This window comes from Neophocaena asiaeorientalis, unplaced genomic scaffold (genome assembly GCF_003031525.2).
Source record: "Neophocaena asiaeorientalis asiaeorientalis breed wild unplaced genomic scaffold, Neophocaena_asiaeorientalis_V1.1 scaffold96, whole genome shotgun sequence".
Classification (NCBI taxonomy): Eukaryota; Metazoa; Chordata; class Mammalia; order Artiodactyla; family Phocoenidae; genus Neophocaena; species Neophocaena asiaeorientalis.
Window position 1 is genome coordinate 5,897,070 of NW_020175831.1, and position 21,274 is coordinate 5,918,343.

At 37.4% G+C, this 21,274-nt stretch overlaps 2 protein-coding genes across 3 annotated transcripts; one reads left to right on the forward strand and one right to left on the reverse strand.

The window, feature by feature from the left end:
- Positions 1–54: 54 nt before the first annotated feature.
- On the forward strand, positions 55–7,429 carry PJVK (pejvakin). Its single transcript, XM_024732827.1, has 7 exons — positions 55–84; positions 1,357–1,546; positions 2,497–2,692; positions 3,200–3,341; positions 4,669–4,786; positions 6,845–6,943; positions 7,137–7,429. Exons 1-7 carry the CDS (start codon positions 55–57, stop codon positions 7,427–7,429), a joined length of 1,068 nt encoding a protein of 355 aa, XP_024588595.1.
- Positions 7,430–10,867: 3,438 nt separating this feature from the next.
- Positions 10,868–19,752, reverse strand: FKBP7 (FKBP prolyl isomerase 7). 2 transcript variants are annotated; one of them, XM_024732886.1, is made up of 4 exons: positions 19,438–19,752; positions 18,223–18,374; positions 13,371–13,501; positions 10,868–11,197 (listed from the first exon to the last, which is right to left on the reverse strand). In XM_024732886.1, the coding sequence occupies exons 1-4, from the start codon at positions 19,686–19,688 to the stop codon at positions 11,036–11,038; spliced, it is 696 nt and encodes a 231-aa protein (XP_024588654.1). In that variant the 5' UTR covers positions 19,689–19,752; the 3' UTR covers positions 10,868–11,035. The 2 variants fall into 2 exon arrangements, with proteins under 2 accessions (XP_024588654.1, XP_024588653.1); XM_024732885.1 differs by having other exon boundaries at positions 13,371–13,504; positions 19,438–19,751.
- Positions 19,753–21,274: the final 1,522 nt, after the last annotated feature.

Here is a 21,274-nt window from a genome sequence, read left to right on the forward strand (position 1 = left end):
TCTGTGGACCCGATTCTAATTAAATGCTGTTTCTGCACACCTGTGTTGGTTGTAATGGCGTTTGCTTGGGATGCACCACCTTTGGTGGGGATCAGACAGCGACATTAGATGTCGTATCGCTTCTAGGGGTTTTGCTTGCCAGTTGCAGTAATAACTCCTTGTGCTTTCTCGTTTCTGGAAGATTGCCTTGCACGATGCTATTCACACGAAGGGTCCTTATTAGGAACTTTTTGTTTGTTTCTCTCGAACCCTGGGTACTTGAAAGCAAATGAAAAAGCTGTCCGGAGTCTAATCAAAGTGATTTACATTATTTGAGGCTTGAATTAAGCCTGTATTTTCTTCCTCCCTCTACCCCCTCTATAGATGTTTGTATATCGATTACTATGCATTGCTGTTTTAATGAATATCTTATTTTAAGTACCACATAGCCACTATTTCAAAATTATGTTAACATCCACATAGCTATGACAGTACACTATTTCAGCACTCAGATTTGTTTCTAAGATTTAGCCATAAAATTTCTTAAAAACAAGTCTAAACTTTATACAGCTCTCTTTAAAGGTTGAGTAACTGGATAGTAATGATGAAACAAAAAGAAAATAAATGCAGCAGTACTCTATTTCAGAGAGACACTATGTGCCAGCTTCAACAGAAACTCCTAAGTCAGAGTTTATGCAGTTACACATATGTAATATGACTTTCATTTAGTATTTTATAAAGTTCTGCATACAATTGTTTCCTTATATTCTGTGAATTTATTTTTATATTAATCACTTGATTTTGTAAACATACAAGGAAAATGAATGAAATGTTCAAAGAATGAACTGTGTACCATAAAACAGAAATAGTGCTTTTCTGTCGCCAAAATTGGCACAATGGACTTGTGAAGGAATTCCCTTTGGACTAGGTCCACTGTGGATGGCATCCAGGGCTAATGTTAGTGGCTAACGTATTGTTCCCTGTAGGGTTATATGCTTCCTTTGAACCTGGCAAACCACTATCAGCTGTGACCGTCATCAAGGACATTGATAATATTTAAAGATTAGTAGTTTTCTGTGTATATTTTAGTGTTATAGACTGCAATTCCAAATTAGACTTGCTTTTAGCATATCATTTTACACCGTTAATCTATAATTCATTACCTGAGCACACCAGGGGAGGTAGTGTTGTAAATTGTACACTGGTAAGCTACTCAGTGAAACCATGCTTTGTATTTTTAACGTGTATAATTATATTTAAAATCAAGCAAGACTTAGTTTTATGCCTGATTTTTTTTGAAAACATGGATTTGTTATCTGAGGGTTGCAGTTCATGACGTTTTAATACTGTATTAATATGTTTGCTGCGGCTACCAAGAGCTTTGTCAAACAAGTTGGAGATGGAGGGAGATTAGTTCCCGTTCCAAGCCTCAGTGAGGCTGACAAATACCAACCTCTAAGTCTGGTGGTAAAAAAGAAGAGATGTTTTCTGTTTCCTAGATATAAATTTACTTCAACACCCTTTACACTGAAAGATATTCTTCTAGGAGACAGAGAAATTTCAGCTGGTAAGTTTAAATGTCTGTTTGGGAGTGACTACTCATTCAGTTATATTATTGGTAATCTAAACATAGGTTGTCTGTGCTACCTATGTTCATAATATTTATGTATTTTCATTGATAAAAGCAACTCTTATTACTGTGACAGTAATATTGTTAACAATGCCTAACGTTTTTATACTGTCAAATCTCTTATTGGTTGAATAATTTCAAATGTATTTTATAAGATTATTTATTGGATAATTTAATTTCAGTTATTTTATAAATTGTTTTAACCAAATCAACTTAGAATATGACATAATAGTATATTTCTTCATCTATAAAATGGGGGTATTATTCAGTCTTGCCTATCTCACATGGTTAAATGTGATGAAAGTAATTTGTATTTATTTTTTGATTCAGTTACTACAGTCGGTAAGCTGAAATGTATTAACAGGCTAATATTAACATTTTAACAAATTTTTCTTATAAACTCTTGTTTTTCTTTCAGCTAGCCAGTGGATCTTGATGCTTAAGTGTGCTGTTGGCTGAAAGAGAATTTGAGTTCATTTAAAGTACTCTAGATATTAATTTCTCTTGTTGTCAGATTAATTGAATTGCTCTTTTTTTTTCCTTTTTTGCTGTACGCGGGCCTTTCACTGTTGCGGCCTCTCCCGTTGCGGAGCACAGGCTCCGGACGCGCAGGCTCAGCAGCCATGGCTCACGGGCCCAGCCGTTCCGTGGCATGTGAGATCCTCCCGGATCGGGGCACGAGCCCGCGTCCCTTGCATTGGCAGGCGGACTCTCAACCACTGCGCCACCAGGGAAGTCCTGAATTGCTTTTTTTAATCTTGGTTTAAGATGTTGCCATTCTCAACATTTGGGTAATCAAGTCTTAAATGGTAAATTAATGTGCTACTATACATATTTACATTAGATGAATTCAAGACATTTAAAATATTGATTTCCTTTTCTTAAAGGTGTTTCATCTTATCAGTTACTGAATTATGAAGATGAATCAGACGTTTCACTTTATGGAAGGCGAGGCAACCATATTGTGAATGACGTTGGGATTAACGTTACTGGATCAGATTCAGTTGCAGTAAAAGCTTCATTTGGTGTAGTAACCAAACATGAAGTGGAAGTATCAACATTACTCAAGGAAATTACTACACGGTCAGTATAATACCTCCATGTTTTTATTAAATATTTTAATTATATAAACTTCATTACAAAGAGTGCTTAAAACATTCGGGTTATATTTTATTAGAGTAATTTGTTTGATTTATTTGAAATACTGCAAATTAGTAATATGTCCAAGCTTTGGATAAGTGTAGATATCTGGAATCATTTGGTTTAAAAAATATTTAATTGCTCTGCAAAATCACTTTGGCTCTGCCGCATTTGCTAAATTATAAGATTACAAGACTTCAAGAATCTGCTTGCAGCAAATACACTAAGAGAGTCTCCTCCAACAGACTCCTATAGTATGCGTGTTTTAACAAAATAGGGAGAGGCAGATTATTAAATTTCTTTTGAGCACACCTTCTGATTTGTATTAGGACTGCCTTGATTTAATTAAGGTGGATCGTGAATAGTAACACATGATAATCAAAAAATGTACTTGATTATACATAGTTAGATGTTACAGATTCTTGTGAATGTCTGTCTTCTTGATTTCAGAAAAATTAATTTTGACCACAGTTTGATACGTCAGTCAAGGAGGAGCAGAAAGGCAGTATTGTGTGTGGTCATGGAAAGCATCCGAACCACACGACAGTGCTCACTGTCTGTGCACGCTGGAATTCGTGGGGAATCCATGAGGGTAAACCATTAGACCCATTAGACTTCTCTTACTAAAAAGCTGCAATGGGAATTTTTTAAGTATTCAGTTTCTAATGAGCCTTGTGTATTTTGTCAAATGTTGACCTGCAATTGTATATAGGATTTTGCACACCAATGGTTTTGTTTTAGAATATGAAAAAAAATCCAAGAAAATTTGAATTATAAACATGTAAAATAATGTTAGAAAACACTGATCCTTGTGAAATAATGTGTACAATGGAGTCCCTCATATTACTATTATGCTGTTTTAAGAATACAAATTGAGTGGTTATGTTGAGTTCTTTGATTTTATTTGATTTTATTTTTTTTTTTTTGATTTTATTTTTAAGTGATACAGTTTTTACTTGAATTTTAAAAAGTTGAGTTTATATTTTTATATTAAATTAATTTTTCTAAAATAATATTGTTAATGGCCAAACATGCTTCATTCAATGTTAAGTTCTTTAAAAAAGGTTGAAAGAGGGGCTTCCCTGGTGGCGCTAGTGGTTGAGAGTCCACCTGCCAGCCAATGCAGGGGACACGGGTTCGTGCCCCAGTCTGGGAAGATCCCACATGCCGCGGAGCGGCTGGGCCCGTGAGCCATGGCCACTGAGCCTGCGCGTCTGGAGCCTGTGCTCTGCAACAGGAGAGGCCACAACAGTGAGAGGCCCGTGTAACGCAAAAAAAAAAAAAAAAATGTTGAAAGCTATTTGTGTTTAATTTTTAGCTCAATTATGGTATTATTTGTCCTTGTCATTCACCTAATAATGACGCATATAATGACTTGATTTGTTTTATTAAAATGAATTATTAGAAAGATAGGGTACAATGATAATCATTTCAAATCTTTGCAAATGAAGGTTCTGTTCAGTGGCTACATTTAGGTGCCCACCAAATTGTTTAACATTGGATCATTTTGGGGGCATGAACTGAGTGAAACATTTACTTAATTGTTGGTAATTGCTTTGGAACAGTGGACAGAATAGGCTAAAAACAACTGTAGCACTTAAAGGCAGTTGGTTTACAGTTGAAAGAAAAACGTTTCTATGCCAGAGAGCATTACCCATGTGGTAGCACTAATCATTGGCTCTGATACAAAGTAAATGAGAAAGTAGTGAGAGGTATTTCCTAATATAGATCACAAGTCTCCAATGGACCATTAATTTGGACCTCTGCTAGAAACAGTTGAATTCAAGTAGGAGCATTCTTTGCTTGTAGGGGTGGGGATGTTTGTTTTTGGTAGGATTGTAGGGAATGTTTTGTTTCTCCAAAAATATATCGTTATGTGTTGTGCTCCTTAACCATGTTATTTAATTTATTTAATATAGTTTCATTTTATGGATGAACAGAATACCAGGGGAAGGGACAAAGCTATTGTTTTTCCAGCACACACAACCATAGCTTTCAGTGTTTTCGAACTCTTCATTTACTTGGATGGTGCCTTTGGTGAGTGATTTGCATGAAACACCAAAATGATTGTATTTTTAAAGAAGGATTTAATGAGAATCTCTGTCTCTTTCTGAGTGTCTAATAATAGAAGAGTGCTGCTCTCAAGTACTGTCAATATTATGTTTGGGTGAAGTAAATGGGAAAGACCCTCCAGTCCTTACTTACTCATCAGCTCATCCCTGTTTCTTGGGGAAGGCTGTAGTCTTCCCACCACCCACTTACAATTATAGCTAAGAGTGAGAACACAATCCACTGACAGTATTTCCTTGACTTATATGGGAAAATAAAAAATTATCGTCTAATAGGTAGCTTTTGATGAAGGCAAATAGAGTAGGTAGACAGTAAGATGTCGAAGGTGTCAAGGCATCCAAACTAGGATACCCAAAGACAACCTTTCTTCCGGTTTTCCTTTCATAGACCCAGCTCCCCCAACTCCGGACTTTCCCTAAAACCTTAAAGTTACAAATAATTCCCCCAAACTGTCACCTTATATAATACTGCAGTGCAGCTCAGTTTAAATTTCTACATTTCACAGGTTTTAAGATTATTAGACCAGCCAGCTCAAGTCTAGGTGTAGCCCAAAGGAATAGGCAAGGGAGCCCCTTAGCCATGGTGATTTATGAACATTTTTAGACCTGTTTTTGTTTCTGCAGTTCTGTCGGAGGAGGGAATAGGGAGCCCAGAAACAAATCATACTAATTAAATTCTATCTGGGACACTAAAGGGTGTAGGTTTTTTGTAAAAAAAGATGTATTTATTTATTCTTTTGGCTGCATCGGGTCTTGGTTGCAGCATGTGGGATCTTCGTTGAGGCATGCGGGATCTTCGTTGGGGCACGCGAGATCTTTCGTTGTGGCGCGCGGGCTCTTCGTGTCAGCACGCGGGCTTCTCTCTAGTTGTGGCCTGCGGGTTTTCTCTTCTCTAGTTGTGGCATGCAGGCTCCAGGGCACGTGGGCTCTGTAGTTGTGGCGCTCGGGTTCCAGAGTGCATGGGCAACTAGAGTTTGCCGCACGCAGGCTCTCTAGTTGAGGTGCGCGAGCTCAGTAGTTGTGGCTCGTGGGCTTAGTTGCCCCGCAGCATGTGGGATCTTAGTTCCTTGATCAGGGATCAAACCTGTGTCCCCTGTGTTGCAAGGCGGATTCTTTACCACTGGACCACGAGGGAAGTCCAAGGGTGTAGGTTTTTACAATAATATTGATCACTAGAAGTGTAAACTGATAGAACTGATATGTCCATCAAAATTTTAAATTACATATATTTTAGCCTTATTTACACTTTTAGGAATTTATCCTATAGATATACATATATGAAATGATGTGGGTATAAGGATAGTCAGCTCATAATAGCAAAAGATTGGAAATAACCTTAAGGTGTATTATCAGCAGCTAGTTGAATAATGGTGCATCCACACAATAGAATACTGTGAAGCCGTTAGGAATTATGTAGCACTGAAGATCCTGACATGGAATAATCTCTATGATATTTTAAAGAAATGTGTATCTATTTGAGCCTAAACAATTTTATATATATACATACATACGTATATACATATTCTTTATGCATGTAAAATATATGGAGTATTTCTGGAAGTACACACAACAGTAGTTACCCTGGGGTATAAAACTGAGGCTGGGGTCAATGTAGAGACTTATTTGTCACCGTATCCTCTTTTTGTACTCTTTGAATTTCGTACCATGTAAATGTTACCTTTTCTAAAAATATGTAAAATTTAACTTAAAAAAATAAAATGAATGGCACATACCAGAATTCAACCACAATTAAAACTCCCAATAAAACATGAGTTGTTTGGGCTTCCCTGGTGGCGCAGTGGTTGAGAGTCCGCCTGCCGATGCAGGGCACACGGGTTCGTGCCCCAGTCCGGGAAGATCCCACATGCCACGGAGCGGCTGGACCCGTGAGCCATGGCTGCTGAGCCTGCGCGTCCGGAGCACCCCACAACGGGAGAGGCCACAATGGTGAGAGGCCCGCGTACCGCAAAAAATATATATATATGAGTTGTTCAAATTATAACATCTTCTAAATTTTTTTTTATAGACCTTTGTGTCACTTCAGTGTCAAAAGGAGGATTTGAAATGGAAGAAACGGCAACATTTGCACTGCTCTACAGATTGAGAAATATACTATTTGAAAGAAGTATGTCCGCTGAAGATTTTTTGCTTCTCAGGTTAACACTTGAGGTTATCTCTTCAGTAATACTGTCTTAAGAATTTAAATTTAAAAGCCAAATTTCATGACTGATGATTTAGATTCACACATAGTTATAATTGCAGTTTGGCTATACATTTTTTATTTGACTTGTAACACATTTCTTTTTTTGTCCTTTTAGATAGAAGAGTGATGGATGCCATTTCTCGTTCACAGCTTTACTTAGATGATCTTTTTTCTGACTATTATGACAAATCTCTCAGCATGAGTGATATTTCACTCAAAGAAGGGACTCATATCCGAGTTAATTTACTTAATCACAGCATTCCAAAAGGACCTTGCATACTCTGTGGCATGGGGAGCTTTAAAAGGGAGACGGTTTATGGGTGCTTTCAGTGCTCTGTCGATGGGCAGAAGTATGTGAGACTTCATGCAGTTCCTTGTTTTGATGTTTGGCACAAGAGAATGAAATAAAATGGAAAATCAATGTATCTTGCTGGTGCTTTAGGTGCAACTGTGCCACACACCTTTCCAAAATTACCTAGGTTTGCTTTGATGAGTTGTAGCACATTAAAGAGGGAGGGGAACAAGAAATTAACCTGTTTGGGCATCATTTCTCCCATCTATAACGTGGAGATGATAATAGTGTCTACCTCATAAATTGTCATGAGGATTAATAATGTTTATATTGGAAAAGGTTTAAATATAAAATTCAGAATATAGATATTCCTTCATAAAATCTGCCAGTCACTTTAGAAGTATATTTTGGGATTTAGTCTCATTTTACATAGAAATTTTCTAGATATCAATTTTATTTTTAGTTGGCTTTTAATTCAGGATCTAAGAATGACAAGAGCACACAAGTGGCAACTTTATGGTGCTTTAACTGTTGCCTTAGGTCTGGTAAAATGAGAAAAATGTGTTAATAATTTAATGTAATCCTAAATGTTTAATTGTGGTATCAAATTAAAAGCACACTGAGCTCAGTGTGGGGTTTTGTGTACACAATTAAAGATGACTGATAGTAGTAATGGGCTGCCATTTTGTGATGTACATATATATGTGCTCACCAGCTTTGTCTTTATAAAAACTCACTACAGTCATTTTAAAGTTAAGGCAGCTGGGACATGTTTATTTCTTTTCTCCTTTGAAAATGTTTAAAACATTTAACGTATTTAGTTCTGTGAGACCTTTTGCATCTACTCTGTAAGACATCTGAAATTTTTTTATACACAAGCAACCTAAATTATTTACTATACACCATTTTAAAATTATTACAAAAATACTATGTTAAAGTTCCAGAAATCAAATAGTACAGCAGTCACTACTAGGCATATGCCTATGAAGTCATTAGGCAATTACATAAATACGAAATACTTGTATACTATATGTATGTGGAAGGATTAATATTTTATCTTTTTAACTATTTAAAAAGTTAAAAATCTATAATTTTTTTTTTTTTTTGCGGTACGCGGGCCTCTCACTGTTGTGGCCTCTCCCGTTGCGGAGCACAGGCTCCGGACGCGCAGGCTCAGCGGCCATGGCTCACGGGCCCAGCCGCTCCGCGGCATGTGGGATCTTCCCAGACGGGGGCACGAACTCTTGTCCCCTGCATCGGCAGGCGGACTCTCAACCACTGCGCCACTAGGGAAGCCCTATAATTTTTTAAAACATAAGTTTAGGGACTTCCCTGGTGGCGCAGTGGTTAAGAATCCACCTGCCAATTCAGGGGACGCAGGTTCGAGCCCTGGTCTGGGAAGCTCCCACATGCTGCGTAGCAACTAAGCCCGTGCGCTACAACTACTGAGCCTGCACTCTAGGGCCTGCGAGCCACAACTACTGAGCCCGCGTGCCACAACTACTGAAGCCCACACGCCTAGAGCCTGTGCTCTGCAACAGGAGAAGCCACTGCAATGCAAAGCCTGCACACCTCAAGGAAGAGTAGCCCCCCAACACCGCAAGTAGAGAAAGCCTGAGTGCAGCAAAGAAGACCCAACGCAGCCAAAAATAAATAAATAAAAGTGATTCAATCCATTTAGTGTTTAAAAAAAAAAAACACCATGAGATAGCACTAGGTATACTAGAAGTATTCAAAATCTTCAAGTTGCTAATAGTAAGCTTTGGTGAGGATGAAAAGCAACTGAAACTCTCATACTAGTTGAAAAACAAATTGGTACGATTACTTTGGTAAACAGTTTGGCATTATCTGTGACAAAAAGTCTCTCCTTGATCAAACTTGTCGGGCTCTTCTGAGCCCTCTGCTTGATTAGGCCCAATAGCGCCCCCTCGCCACAACTAGAGAAAGCCTGTGTGCAGAAACGAAGATTCAATGCAGTCAAAAATAAATAAATAAAAAACAAACATAAGTTTAAAAGCACTTGGTATGAAAACAATGGGACAGAAAGGTTAGAATTAGAAAGTTGGTATCATAGGATAATTTCCATTTATAGCCTTCATGGTATTTTTGTTTTGGGCCGAGTATATTATGATTCAGGTGCAAATATGAGTATATTGATCAAAAAAACCTCTAGTGACTTTTATTAATATGGATATAGAGAATGGGGGCAGTTTCCAAACCAAAACATAATATTGTATTAGCAACTTAGTTTACTTGAACAGAGCAGGTTTTTCTGAGGGAAGTAAAGGGATGAAAGTTGATGATTAAGTGAGGAGTTATAAAATTGGGTATAGGAATGAAGAAATATAGGGGGGAAAGAAAAGATAGTAAAGGTTTTTATTTTACAAAGTGTCTAACTGTGCTATGCATATGTAATATCCACTAATCTAGTGGTTTTTGTGTTGCCCTTATACTTTTAAATTATAGGATTTCTAGCAGTATATTTAAAGAGGTTAAAAGATGAACAGTGAACAATGGTTTGGAAAGAGCAAGCTTCAGAAAATGGAAAAGACATTGTTTTGAACTCACTTGGTTTTGAATAGAGCTATTTACTGCCTAACCACACTTTCTACATACACAGTAAGTAAAACTTACATGTTGCAATAAATATGTATCCTTTCTTGGGTACCAACATGATTTTCTACAGCATCTCTTACCTCTTATTCTCAACATGTTGGACCACAATGATTTAACCATGACACAAAATTGCCATGGCACTTTACATCCTCACCTGCATCCTCATTTGATATCCTCATGTGTAAAGTAAGTTCTACACATTTATCAAAAACTTGATGGCATACCAGTTTGTAATGCTCATTCATGGTTAATAACAAGAACATTGTGAGAAGTGACATAGGATAGAGATACCTAGAGAAAGGGAGACTAAGAAATAGCGTAGCATCAATTTAAAACTATCAAGACAAAAAGTTAGGGATGGTAGATATAAAGGCCTACGAGAAGGAAGAGGCGTATAATGATGTCTGAGGGAATGCAAGAGTCAGAGCAGTACAGACTTTATGATGCCTGCTCTAAGACAAAGGCACAAAGCCTTTGGTCTGATGAAATGTCTTTCAAACATTAGTCATTGGAACAAATACCTAAGGCCAGAAACTTGCACCAAAAAGTACAGAGACTGTGTTGAGGCTCTCTGACAGAGTTATACAACTAATACTTTCCTGCATGTATACTAAAGGAAGATTCCTCGGTCCTATGATTTTTATATCCTACTATCCATAATGCTGTGAAATGTATAAACAAATGAAATGTTAATTCCTGGGTCCCTATTAAATATTTTTAAAATATGGGGCACTTTAAATATTAAAATTTGGATATTTACATAACTACATGCTGTTAAGGTTAGAGTTGGGAAGAGCTTGTGGATTTTGACATAGATGTCCTCCTATAACCTGAAGGGGAAAAGCTGCCCGCTAGGATGCAGAAGTCGATTTTATGGTGGTGCAATTCATGTTAACAGAATAAAGCAAAAGGAAACACAATCACGCCTTACTTGAAAGTTAACTTTTGCAAAACAGTCTCACATTTATTATTCCAAAATTACATGTATTGAAGGGATCAAAATATGTTCATGGGGGAAAAATAGAGAATACAACTCAGAGAAAAGTGACTTTGTTTTACATATAAAGTACAGTAAATAGCTAAGAAAATTTAGAAATAAAAATATGCTATAGTTCATCATGTTGATAGACATTGTATTCCTTAGAAGAAATGAAGCCATCACCATCATGGTCGTTCTTCTTAAAAATATCTTCTAAAACTGCATTCTGATATGACTTGTCACGTGGCTTCTCATCTTTTTCAAATTCCTTTTTCAGGTAATGACTTATCTAGGCCAAAATAATATTTCTTTAATAAAAATATATCACAAGAAATTTCCAGCAACTTTGAGAAAATGTTTACATAAAGAAACTCATATCTAAGACTGCTTATAATAAGTGATACAAAAATTTAAAAAGCTATTTGAGGTTTAATTTTTTCAACTTTTGAAGCAATTTTCTGAAGAGAAACACATCTTCAAACTAGCTTCCCCCGAGGTTATAGGTGGTTAGTGGTACATACTCAGATTAACATCTGAATTGAATTTTGTTGAAACTAAATGCTTTCCAATAATCTACACTATCCACATTACCAAAGGAAACTCCCTCTTAAGAATTTCCATTAGTGAATAAAATCCAAATTGGCATTTCTATAATCTCTAAAGTTATTGGGTTGGCCTCGTTCGGGTTTTTCCAGCCTATGAAAAACCCGAATGAACTTTTTGGCCAACCCAATAATAAATATGTATAATGAATTAAAAAAACCCAACTACAGGTTTTGAAATAAAATTTAATTTTCTTAATTTTTCTATGCTTCTATAGCTCTCCCCCAATCTACAAATTATGATCATCTCTCTAATGTCAAATAAGGAACAGGTATTCTGAAGTATTCCCTTTTCTCTATATGACATTTCTCTAAGCAAAGACACATAAGCACAGCCTAACATGGTAGCTACTAGCCATATATGTCCATTAAGCACTTGAAATGTGGTAGATCAAATTGAGACAAGCTACTGTAAGGGTAAAATACACAACAAAGTTTGAAGATAATAAAAAATGTCATTGATAATTTTTATATTGGTTTCATGTTGAAATGGCGATATTTTAGATATATTGAGTTAATTAATTAACATTAATTTCACTTGTTTCTTTTTACTTTTTAAAATGTGGCTACTAAAACATTTAAAATTATGTATGTAACTCAATTATATTTCTATTGGAAATTATGTATATTATATAAATAAATCATATATTAATACATATAATATAAAAGAGAGTAAAGCACGACGATTTGGAGATAGTGTTAAACAAGGCTGGGTATTTTATTTATTATCACTTTTTTTTTGCATTGAAGTATAGTTGATTTACAATGTTTCAGGTACACAGCAAAGTGATTCAGTTATACAAATATCTATATATCTATGATCTATTCTTTTTCAGACTCTTTTCCATTATAGGTTATTACAAGATACTGAATATAGTTCCCTGTGCTATACAGTAGGTCCTTGTTGTTTATTTTATATATAGTAGCGTGTATCTGTTAATCCCAAATTCCCAATTTATGCCTCCTCTCCTCCTTTCCCCCTTGGTAACCATAAGTTTGTTTTCTACGTCTGTGAGTCTACTTCTATTCTGTAAATAAGTTCATTTTTGTATCATTTTTTTAGATTCTACATATAAGTGATACCATATGATATTTGTCTTTCTCTTAGTTTACTTAGTATGATAATCTCTGTGTCCATCCATGTTGCTTCAGATGGCATTATTTCACTTTTTTTTAATGGCTGAGTAATATTCCTGTGTGTGTGTGTGTGTGTGTGTGTGTGTGTATACACACACACACACCTTCTTTATCCATTCGTCTGTCGATGGACATTTAGGTTGCTTCCATGTCTTGGCTATTGTAAATAGTGCTGCTATGAACATTGGGGTGCATGTATCTTTTTGAATTATAGTTTTGTCTGGATATATGCCCAGGAGTGGGATTGCTGGATCACATGACAACTCTATTTTTAGCTTTTTAAGGATGCAGAAGCTAGGTAACTGAACTCCAGGACCCTGTTTACCAACTTTCTGGGTTACACAGTTCAAATTCTTCCTAGCTCTTTTAATAATCTCATGGAATCCTCACAATCTTATGAGGTGGGAATTGTTTGCCCAGTTACAAATTCCTACAGTGCTGCTTGAAAAGATCTTCTCCTGTAGGCTAGATGCCAGAAATGCCTCGTAGAGATTAGTTTGGTATTTTAATGACCCTCTTGCAGGGAGAAAGGAAATTAAACAGTCTGACTTAGTTTCAAGTTTTACATTAAAAAAGTACATTTTCTTCTTGGAATTTAGTTTTTTTGTAACCAGTTCTATAAAAGCAAATTAATCAGTCCATACTAGGTAGAAGTACAAATAATAGCTATAACACAGATGTGACAAAAAATGAGATTGTACATATGAAATCTGTTTGAATTACCTCAGTTTTAGAAAGTTGCCTGTCATTGTCCACATCTATCTGTTTAAATGTTTCAATGCTTCGTGGTCCTTTGGTCACAGCATAGAGCTCAATCTCAAAAATCAACGTTGCATCAGGTGGAATCTTGCCTTCTGCTAAAGGTGTAAATTTTAACACTTTAACTTACATGAAGATAACGTTCAAATATTTATTTACAAATAGCCATTATAGCATTATGATTATATTATTTCATATTTATAAAAATTGCTTTCTAAATATTTCTTAGGAACACTTTTTCCATATGTCTTCAAACCAAGTCAGTTCTAAAGACCCAGGGGACCATTATTTCCTGATTAAATTGAAATAAATATAAATCATGTATTTTAAAAAATTAATGTATTTATTTTTGGCTGCGTTGGGTCTTCGTTGCTGTGCGTGGACTTTCCCTAGTTGCGGCGAGCGGGGGCTACTCTTCATTGCAGTGCGCAGGCTTCTCATTGCGGTGGCTTCTCTTGTTGCAGAGCACGTGCTCTAGGCACGTGGGCTTCAGTAGTTGTGACACGGCTCAGTAGTTGTGGCTCACGGGATCTAGAGCGCAGACTCAGTAGTTGTGGCGCATGGGCTTAGGTGCTCTGCGGCATGTGGGATCTTCCTGGACCAGGGCTCTAACCCGTCTCCCCTGCATTGGCAGGTGTATTCTTTTTTTTTTTTTCGGTATGCGGGCCTCTCACTGTTGTGGCTGTTGTGGCCTCTCCCGTTGCGGAGCACAGGCTCCGGACGCGCAGGCTCAGCGGCCACGGCTCACGGGCCCAGCCGCTCCACGGCATGTGAGATCTTCCCGGACTGGGGCACGAGCCCGTGTCCCCTGCATTGGCAGGCGGACTCTCAACCACTGAGCCACCAGGGAAGCCCTAAATCATGTAATTTTTATTAATATACCCCAACATTATACAGGAGAGAGCTAGTGCAGAGAAGAAATTCACAGGCAGAACAATTTCATAGATAGGTCTCTTTTAGAAAATGATTTTGTTCAGTTATTTGGAAGTATGAATAAAATATATGTATTAGTATACATGTCTTTCAAATTTTTATAGACAAAAAATAGTGCAATGACAGAACAAACCAGTAACAATTTCATGAAGAAATTTATAATCACAAAAAAGCCTTCTAAGTATTAAGTTAAATAGCTCTCTTTAATAAAGTTAATCTATTAAGTGATGTCACAGATGACTTTAGCAATCTATGGGCTACTTCAGATGGCCATTCATAAAAATGACCTGCAGAAATGACTTGCTAAGAGGCACTGGGTGGCTTTTGTCACCAGTACATTATAGTTACTCAAATATTTGTTGAATGAATGGCCTCTATCACTTATTTGAAAAATGGCTAAGTTTGTTCTTTGAAGCAAACAGTAATTTTTTAAATGAAAAAGTGGAGAATTCTTGCTAAAGTATTTACATAATCCAAAGAACAAAGCTTGAAAGTTACAGCCAAAATAAGTGGATCAGCCATCTCCAAAGCCAGGACATAGAAAAATCTACCCACATATTACGTGACTAATGTGACCATCCCAACCAACATACCACATATTACCTGACTTTATAGTAAAAGAGCTAGAGATTGATTGATCATTTTTACAAAACCCATTCCTATTCTGTCCAGTTAAGACCTCTTTATGACAGAAAAATAACTTCTCCTGACAATAATTAAAAACAAATTCAAAACACAAATTCAAATTTCTTAAAAAATATTACAAGTCTAAGTTTCCCCAAAATTCTACTGTAAACATAGAATATATTGCCAGTTAAGTTTTATATTATTAAAAAATTACAGTATAAAGAAGAGAAAAATATGCATTTGCTATAGAATTACTTGTATTTAGAGAAGCAGATCAAAGAATTAGAAGTTAATGTAAAGAATCTATACATACCACATGTACTGTTAATTAAAGCACTAACAAGTCACATGCATTTCAAGACATGCAGGGGTGCTCTGTGACATTAGGCAAAGATATTGCCCACAGGAAAAGACTTCTTCAAGTACTACCTAAAATAAAGTTATAGCTAATGTTAGGTCTTAATAACAACTTATTTAAAAAAGCTTATTCAATCAAGATATTGTTTGTTAAGCAGTTACTTATGGTATACACAACAGCTTTTAAAATAATTGAATTCAAGCTATTAGTAAGCTATTATAAATAATGCAGGTAAACTAGCAGTTAACTACATTCCAAAGAACACACTTTTGTCGGGCCTCAGTTTCCTTACGTGTAAAATGTAGGTGTTGGTGATGTTACTAGTGAGATTCATTATTTTTATATATTTATTGAAGACACCTCAAATTGAATATGAACTAACTTCAAGTCAAATTTCTACATTTTTGTAGCAAGGGTCTGGCTTATTAATAGCTTAGGCAGACTGGGTAGTCATTTGTATCTAAGCATAAATTAGTTTACAAAAAGGATAAAATAAGTACTCATTTGTCACAGGGTAACAGGACCCAAGATGAGCACCTATTGTTGAGAGATGTGGGTGCCCTGGTAGCAGGCAGAATGTGGAGGTATCTACAAGAGAGAAAGAGAAACTCTGAAAATGAGATTAAGGAGAATGAAAGGCAAACTCTGCCTATATCATTTTGCCTAGAATTGACCTCAACCTATGACAGCATTTTTAGGACAAGACTGCATTCAATTTATCTTCAATTCTCTCTCCCTCTCCTAGGTTCCTTTACAACTAAAAATAGGATACACTAATTATGGTTCTGTGGGAGCTATTTTGATGGAACCAAATGATTGGCGAAAAGCTTTGAAAGTGAAGCTGTAGTTATCTGGAACTGTCTCTTTAGGAGCTTTAAATCTGATTGGATCTGACTTGTACCACTAACTTCCCTCCAATCCAATTTGGGGCAGTGATCCCCTACTCTTGCTGGAAAGAATAGGCGAGGGAACCATTCCGCCTAATGAGTAAACTAACAGCCTTACAGAGGGTGTGCCATTTCAATGAAATATTGGGGAGTAAAAACAACATTTCATTGTAGAAAATCTTTAATTGCTTTAATTATATACTAAATATTTCAAATACGTGGGGTTAAAAAGGGCTTTAAATAGAATGAGGAGGTAAAGATTCTTCCTTTGGGGAATTCCCTGATGGTCCAGTGGTTAGGACTCTGCACTTCCTCTGCAGGGGGCATGGGTTCAATCCCTGGTCGGGGAGCTAAGATCCCCGTAAGCCCTGGAGTGTGGCCAAAAGAAAAATCTTTATAGTCTTCACACAGCAATAGGAAGCAAGGACCCAACTGAGAATGCAATATAGAAACCGGCCCTCTGCCACACAGACCATTTTCCCCTCTTAAAAATTTCTCTATTCTGCTCCACTTTTAACTTTAGTGATTTTAAAAAATTTAATTTTTGAAAAATTAATACATGTCTTTCTCTGTCAGACTTATTTCACTTAGCATAATACCCTCTAGGTCCATCCATGTTGTTGCAAATGGCAAGATTTCATTCCTTTTCATGGCTGAGTAATATTCCAGTGGTGTGTGTGTGTGTGTGTGTGTGTGTGTGTGTGTGTATACCACATCTTCTTTTTTTTTTTTTTTTTTTTAAAAACCAGTTTTTTTTTTTTTTTTTTTAATACCACATCTTCTTTATCCATTCATCCATCGATGGACACTTAAGTTGTTTCCATATCTTGGCTATTGTAAATAATGCTGTAATGAACACTGGGGTGCATATATCTTTTCAAATTAGTGTTTTCATTTTCTTCAGAAAAATGCCCAGGAGTGGAATTGCTGGATCATATAGTAGTTCTATTTTTAATTTTTTGAGAAACTTTTGTACTGTTTTCAGTTGTGGCTGTACCAATTTACATTCCCACCAATTGGGATGTTATATACAGCACAGGGGATATAGTCAATAATACTGTAATAATTCTGTATGGTGTATAATCTATAAATATATCGAGTCACCATGTTTTATACCTAAAACTAATATAGTATTTTAAGTCAACTATACTTCAATAAAACATTTAGTACATGCATACAGTAAAAAACTTAAATAGTATAATATATTACAGAATGAGAGGAAATCTCCTTACCCTTGACCCTCAGGCCTCCTTCCCAGGAACATTTAATATCATCAGATGGTGTATTTTTTAGATAGTCTATGTAGATACATGATACATATGTGAAATTTTCCCTCTCACAGGTAAGCTCTCATTGACGTTAGGAAACTGTTTCTGCATTGTACACTGCTTTATGCTCAGTGCCTAGAATAGAGCCAGGCACTGCTGCTCAATAAATATTTGTTGCAGGAATATATTCTATCCCATTTTATCTTTAACACATTAATACATATGGCTCTACTTCATTCTTTTTACTGGCTGCACAATAATCCACTGTATAGATATAGCATAACTTAGTTAACTAATTTCCTACTAAGGGATACTCGGGTAGTTTGCAGTCTTGCTACCCAAAAAAGTCTGCAATCCATGTTCTTTAAGATGTACCTTGGTACACATTCCTGGAAATGGAACTATGGGATCAGAGGATATGTACATTTTAAATTTTGATAGAAATTGCTAAAGAGGTCAAATGATTTACATTCCCAGCAATAATACCTGGGACTGCTGTTTTTTCCATACCTTTGCCAACTTTTATGTCTTTGCTAATCTGATGGGTGAAAATGGTATATCATTTTTGTTTTAATTTCTTTCTTTAATGATGACTGGACTTGATAGAGCTAAAGTTTATTGGACCCTATATTCTATATCTTATTTAACTTTGAGAGTCTGCTTTTGATTTTTTGACTATATACCCGAAGTCTGTGACTTATTTTTAAATATAACTTAGAGATATACATATTAAAATACCTTACCATAGCCTTCCTTTCCATATGCAAATGAAGGGGGTATAATCAATTTTCGCTTCTCGCCAGGACACATATCCGTCATCCCAATGTCTAGGCCTTTTATGACTTGTCCAACACCAAGAACAAACCATTTGGGGTGGCCTTCATTTTGTGTCCGGCTATAATTAAAAACAACACCTAGGTAAGTTGATTTCAAGAAAAATAAAATCAAACATTAAAATACAGCTGAGCATTTAGTTCCAATTTAAAATTGGAGTCCTCTCTAACCATCTCTTTTCCTATATTAAGATTCATTCTGAACCCCCTAGTGGGGTATTTGGCTCAAACTTCCCTCATAATAGCTAGACAGAGGTATGATTTGCCCAAAGCTAGTCATTAGGAGTCATCTCATTTTCTTGTTTTGTCATCTTTACAAAAACTACTCAACAGTTAACTTTTTAATGGGTCTCCTGCCCCTAACTAGCTGCATGGATTGTCCAAATGACTTATTTACCATTCTGGGTTTGTTCTAAAAAATGATGGTACAGGTTTAGCCTCAAAAAGTCATTTGAACCATGATTAAAATTTGTATTTTTTCTTCTTATTAAATTTCTCTATTCTAGATGCAAAGAACTAACTTTCCCCAATTGTATTTTTATAGGGTAATAGCACAGAAGGAGAAAAGACATTCTACCTCTGAGTAATAAACCATCAATTAAATCAGAGTAAGTAGTGGTGGGATGAGGGGGCAGGCAGGACACAGGGTCCGGAAGTCACCAGACAAAGTCATTGTAGTGGCTTCTTGATACAGCTGGAAAGTGGCCTCCAGCCAGTAAATATCGTGCTTCTGAAGGCCAGACAATATCTCCTAAACAACTCTACGTAGTCCTCAGTAAGGAGGCTCCAACCCACAGCAAAGGAAAAGTGTGAACATTCTCACAAACAGTACCTTGACTTACTTCTATAGGTACCAAGGGCAGTGGTGGTGGTCGGGGGAGTGTATGGATGTGTGTATTTTTAATAATTTCTTGGGTCAACATTTTCAGTAATTTAAATAATATTCCATATAATAGGGAAATACTGTATCAAATCTGATTTCCCCCCTAGAAATAAAAGGCTTAACTCTCGCTGTTAAAAAACAAGAACAAATCAATCAAACAACAAATTAGGTTTCTGGTTGGTGGAGGGAGGGTAGATTTAGTGCATCAACTGGACGCGGGAGCTGTTCGCATCATTTCCTACCTGCAGTAGAATTTCGAGCCGTCTTTAGCCAAGAAGCCGTCGTAATGGGCATTTAGCAGGTCTCCCTTTTTGCTTGTGTTAGAACAGTTTTCTGGACGGTGCAAAACTTCAATTTTCACTTCCTCTATGCTCTCCTCTGCCTTTTGTCCCTGAGCAGTAAAAATGCCCCACAGGTAAACGGAAATGATTAACCTAAATAAGAAATGCATGATTCCGAGAGTCGGCCCCAGATGACCACCGCGTTCCCTCATGCGTGTCACTGGCGCGGAGTGGCCGCGCCAGCAGCCTAGTTACGACGCGTGGCAGTCATTGTCCTACGTCATAAAAGGTCGGGGGCGGGGTGAAGCGTGGACACGCCCCCTTTCCCAGCGGCGCGCCCAGCAACGGAATTTTTGCGCGTTGGCTGCTGGTTTCGTCCTGGTGGTACCCCGCGCTTTGGCTGGCTGTTTTCAGTCGCTAAGGCAACACTCCACACTTGCACCGCATCTCCTCCCTAAGTCCGCATAATTTACAAACAGTTTCCTCAGGGTTCGATAGTAACGTTCGCGTTACCTTTTGAAACTGGCAAAAGAGGAAATAAGACTCTGATGGGATGTCGTAGTCCGAGGATAGGATTGTCATTTCTGGGCATGAAAGGCGTCTCCTCAGATCCCTAGAGAACTGGTGGGCATCGGGGGAGGCATTCTGCTTCTGCGGTGTCTTTGAAGCGCCTTCTCGGGGTCGAAGTCATGCATTAAGCGGTTCCAGGCTAAGCCACACACTAGTACACAGAGGTACCGCTGCTCCCCGAAGTGGGGTTAACGGCTGTTCCCCAGAGCCGACTCCAGCGATTCGGGACCGGCTGCTGGTTTGCATTTCCTTCCCTCACCACTCGCTGTCGCCCTTGATTTGAGGGCTTCTAGGAGTGCGGGTAAAGCTCTTAACAGTTTTGCTTTTCTTACCAACTCTGCGACATAGGTAATTATCCACATTCCACTGACGAGAAAACTAGGTAATTTGAGTATTGGGCATTCTGTTTCAATCTCACGGCTAATACGCGGCAGGGATTTGACCAAGTCCGACACAAAGCCAGCCTTATATCCTCACCCCCAACATTTTAGCATGAAGAACTTTACAACATACAGAATAAATTTTACTACCCCATCACCGCGGCCTTATATCCACTACTTGGATTCTATCATTAACATTTAACTATACGTATTCGATTTATTAAATACATTTCCATCTATCCATCTATCCGTCAATTCGCCGTATTTCCAAGCGAATACCCAAAGACTTTTACCCAAACCAGAAGGACCTCAGCGAAGGCCTGGATTAGGCTCTGGAAGGGGAGGTGGTGTCCGCCTCAGTGATGCTAAAAGCCTAAAAGCCGCAGCACCGAGCCTGCTTATATCGGCTTTGCTTAAAGCTTGTAAAATTACAGAAATCTGAAAATTATTGTCAATTATACAAGGGGATGGTCATTTCCAAACAGGATTTTAAAAAATCATAAAGGCTAGAGAAAACTTCCATTTTTAAAATAAAGTCCAACGGTTGCTCCCGTGTTTTATATTCTAAATGAAGTTGTGGCTAAGATTCTTTGTCGGCGTGGTGGGACTCTCAATCAATGCACACTGACTTCCTAGAAGATAATTTCTCGGACCCCCTGAACGGGAGAAGGATACGAAGGAAACATAAAGAGGAGGCTTTTTTGTGTGTGTGAAAAAAAAAAAACAACCACCAGAAAGACCTGAGGCTCAGTTACAGGAAAACCTGAGAGGCCTACGAGTGCGACGTGGGTGGGGGAGAGGGGGCGGCTAGTCCTCGGGTCGGCACGGGGGCTGCGCACGTAGCCAGG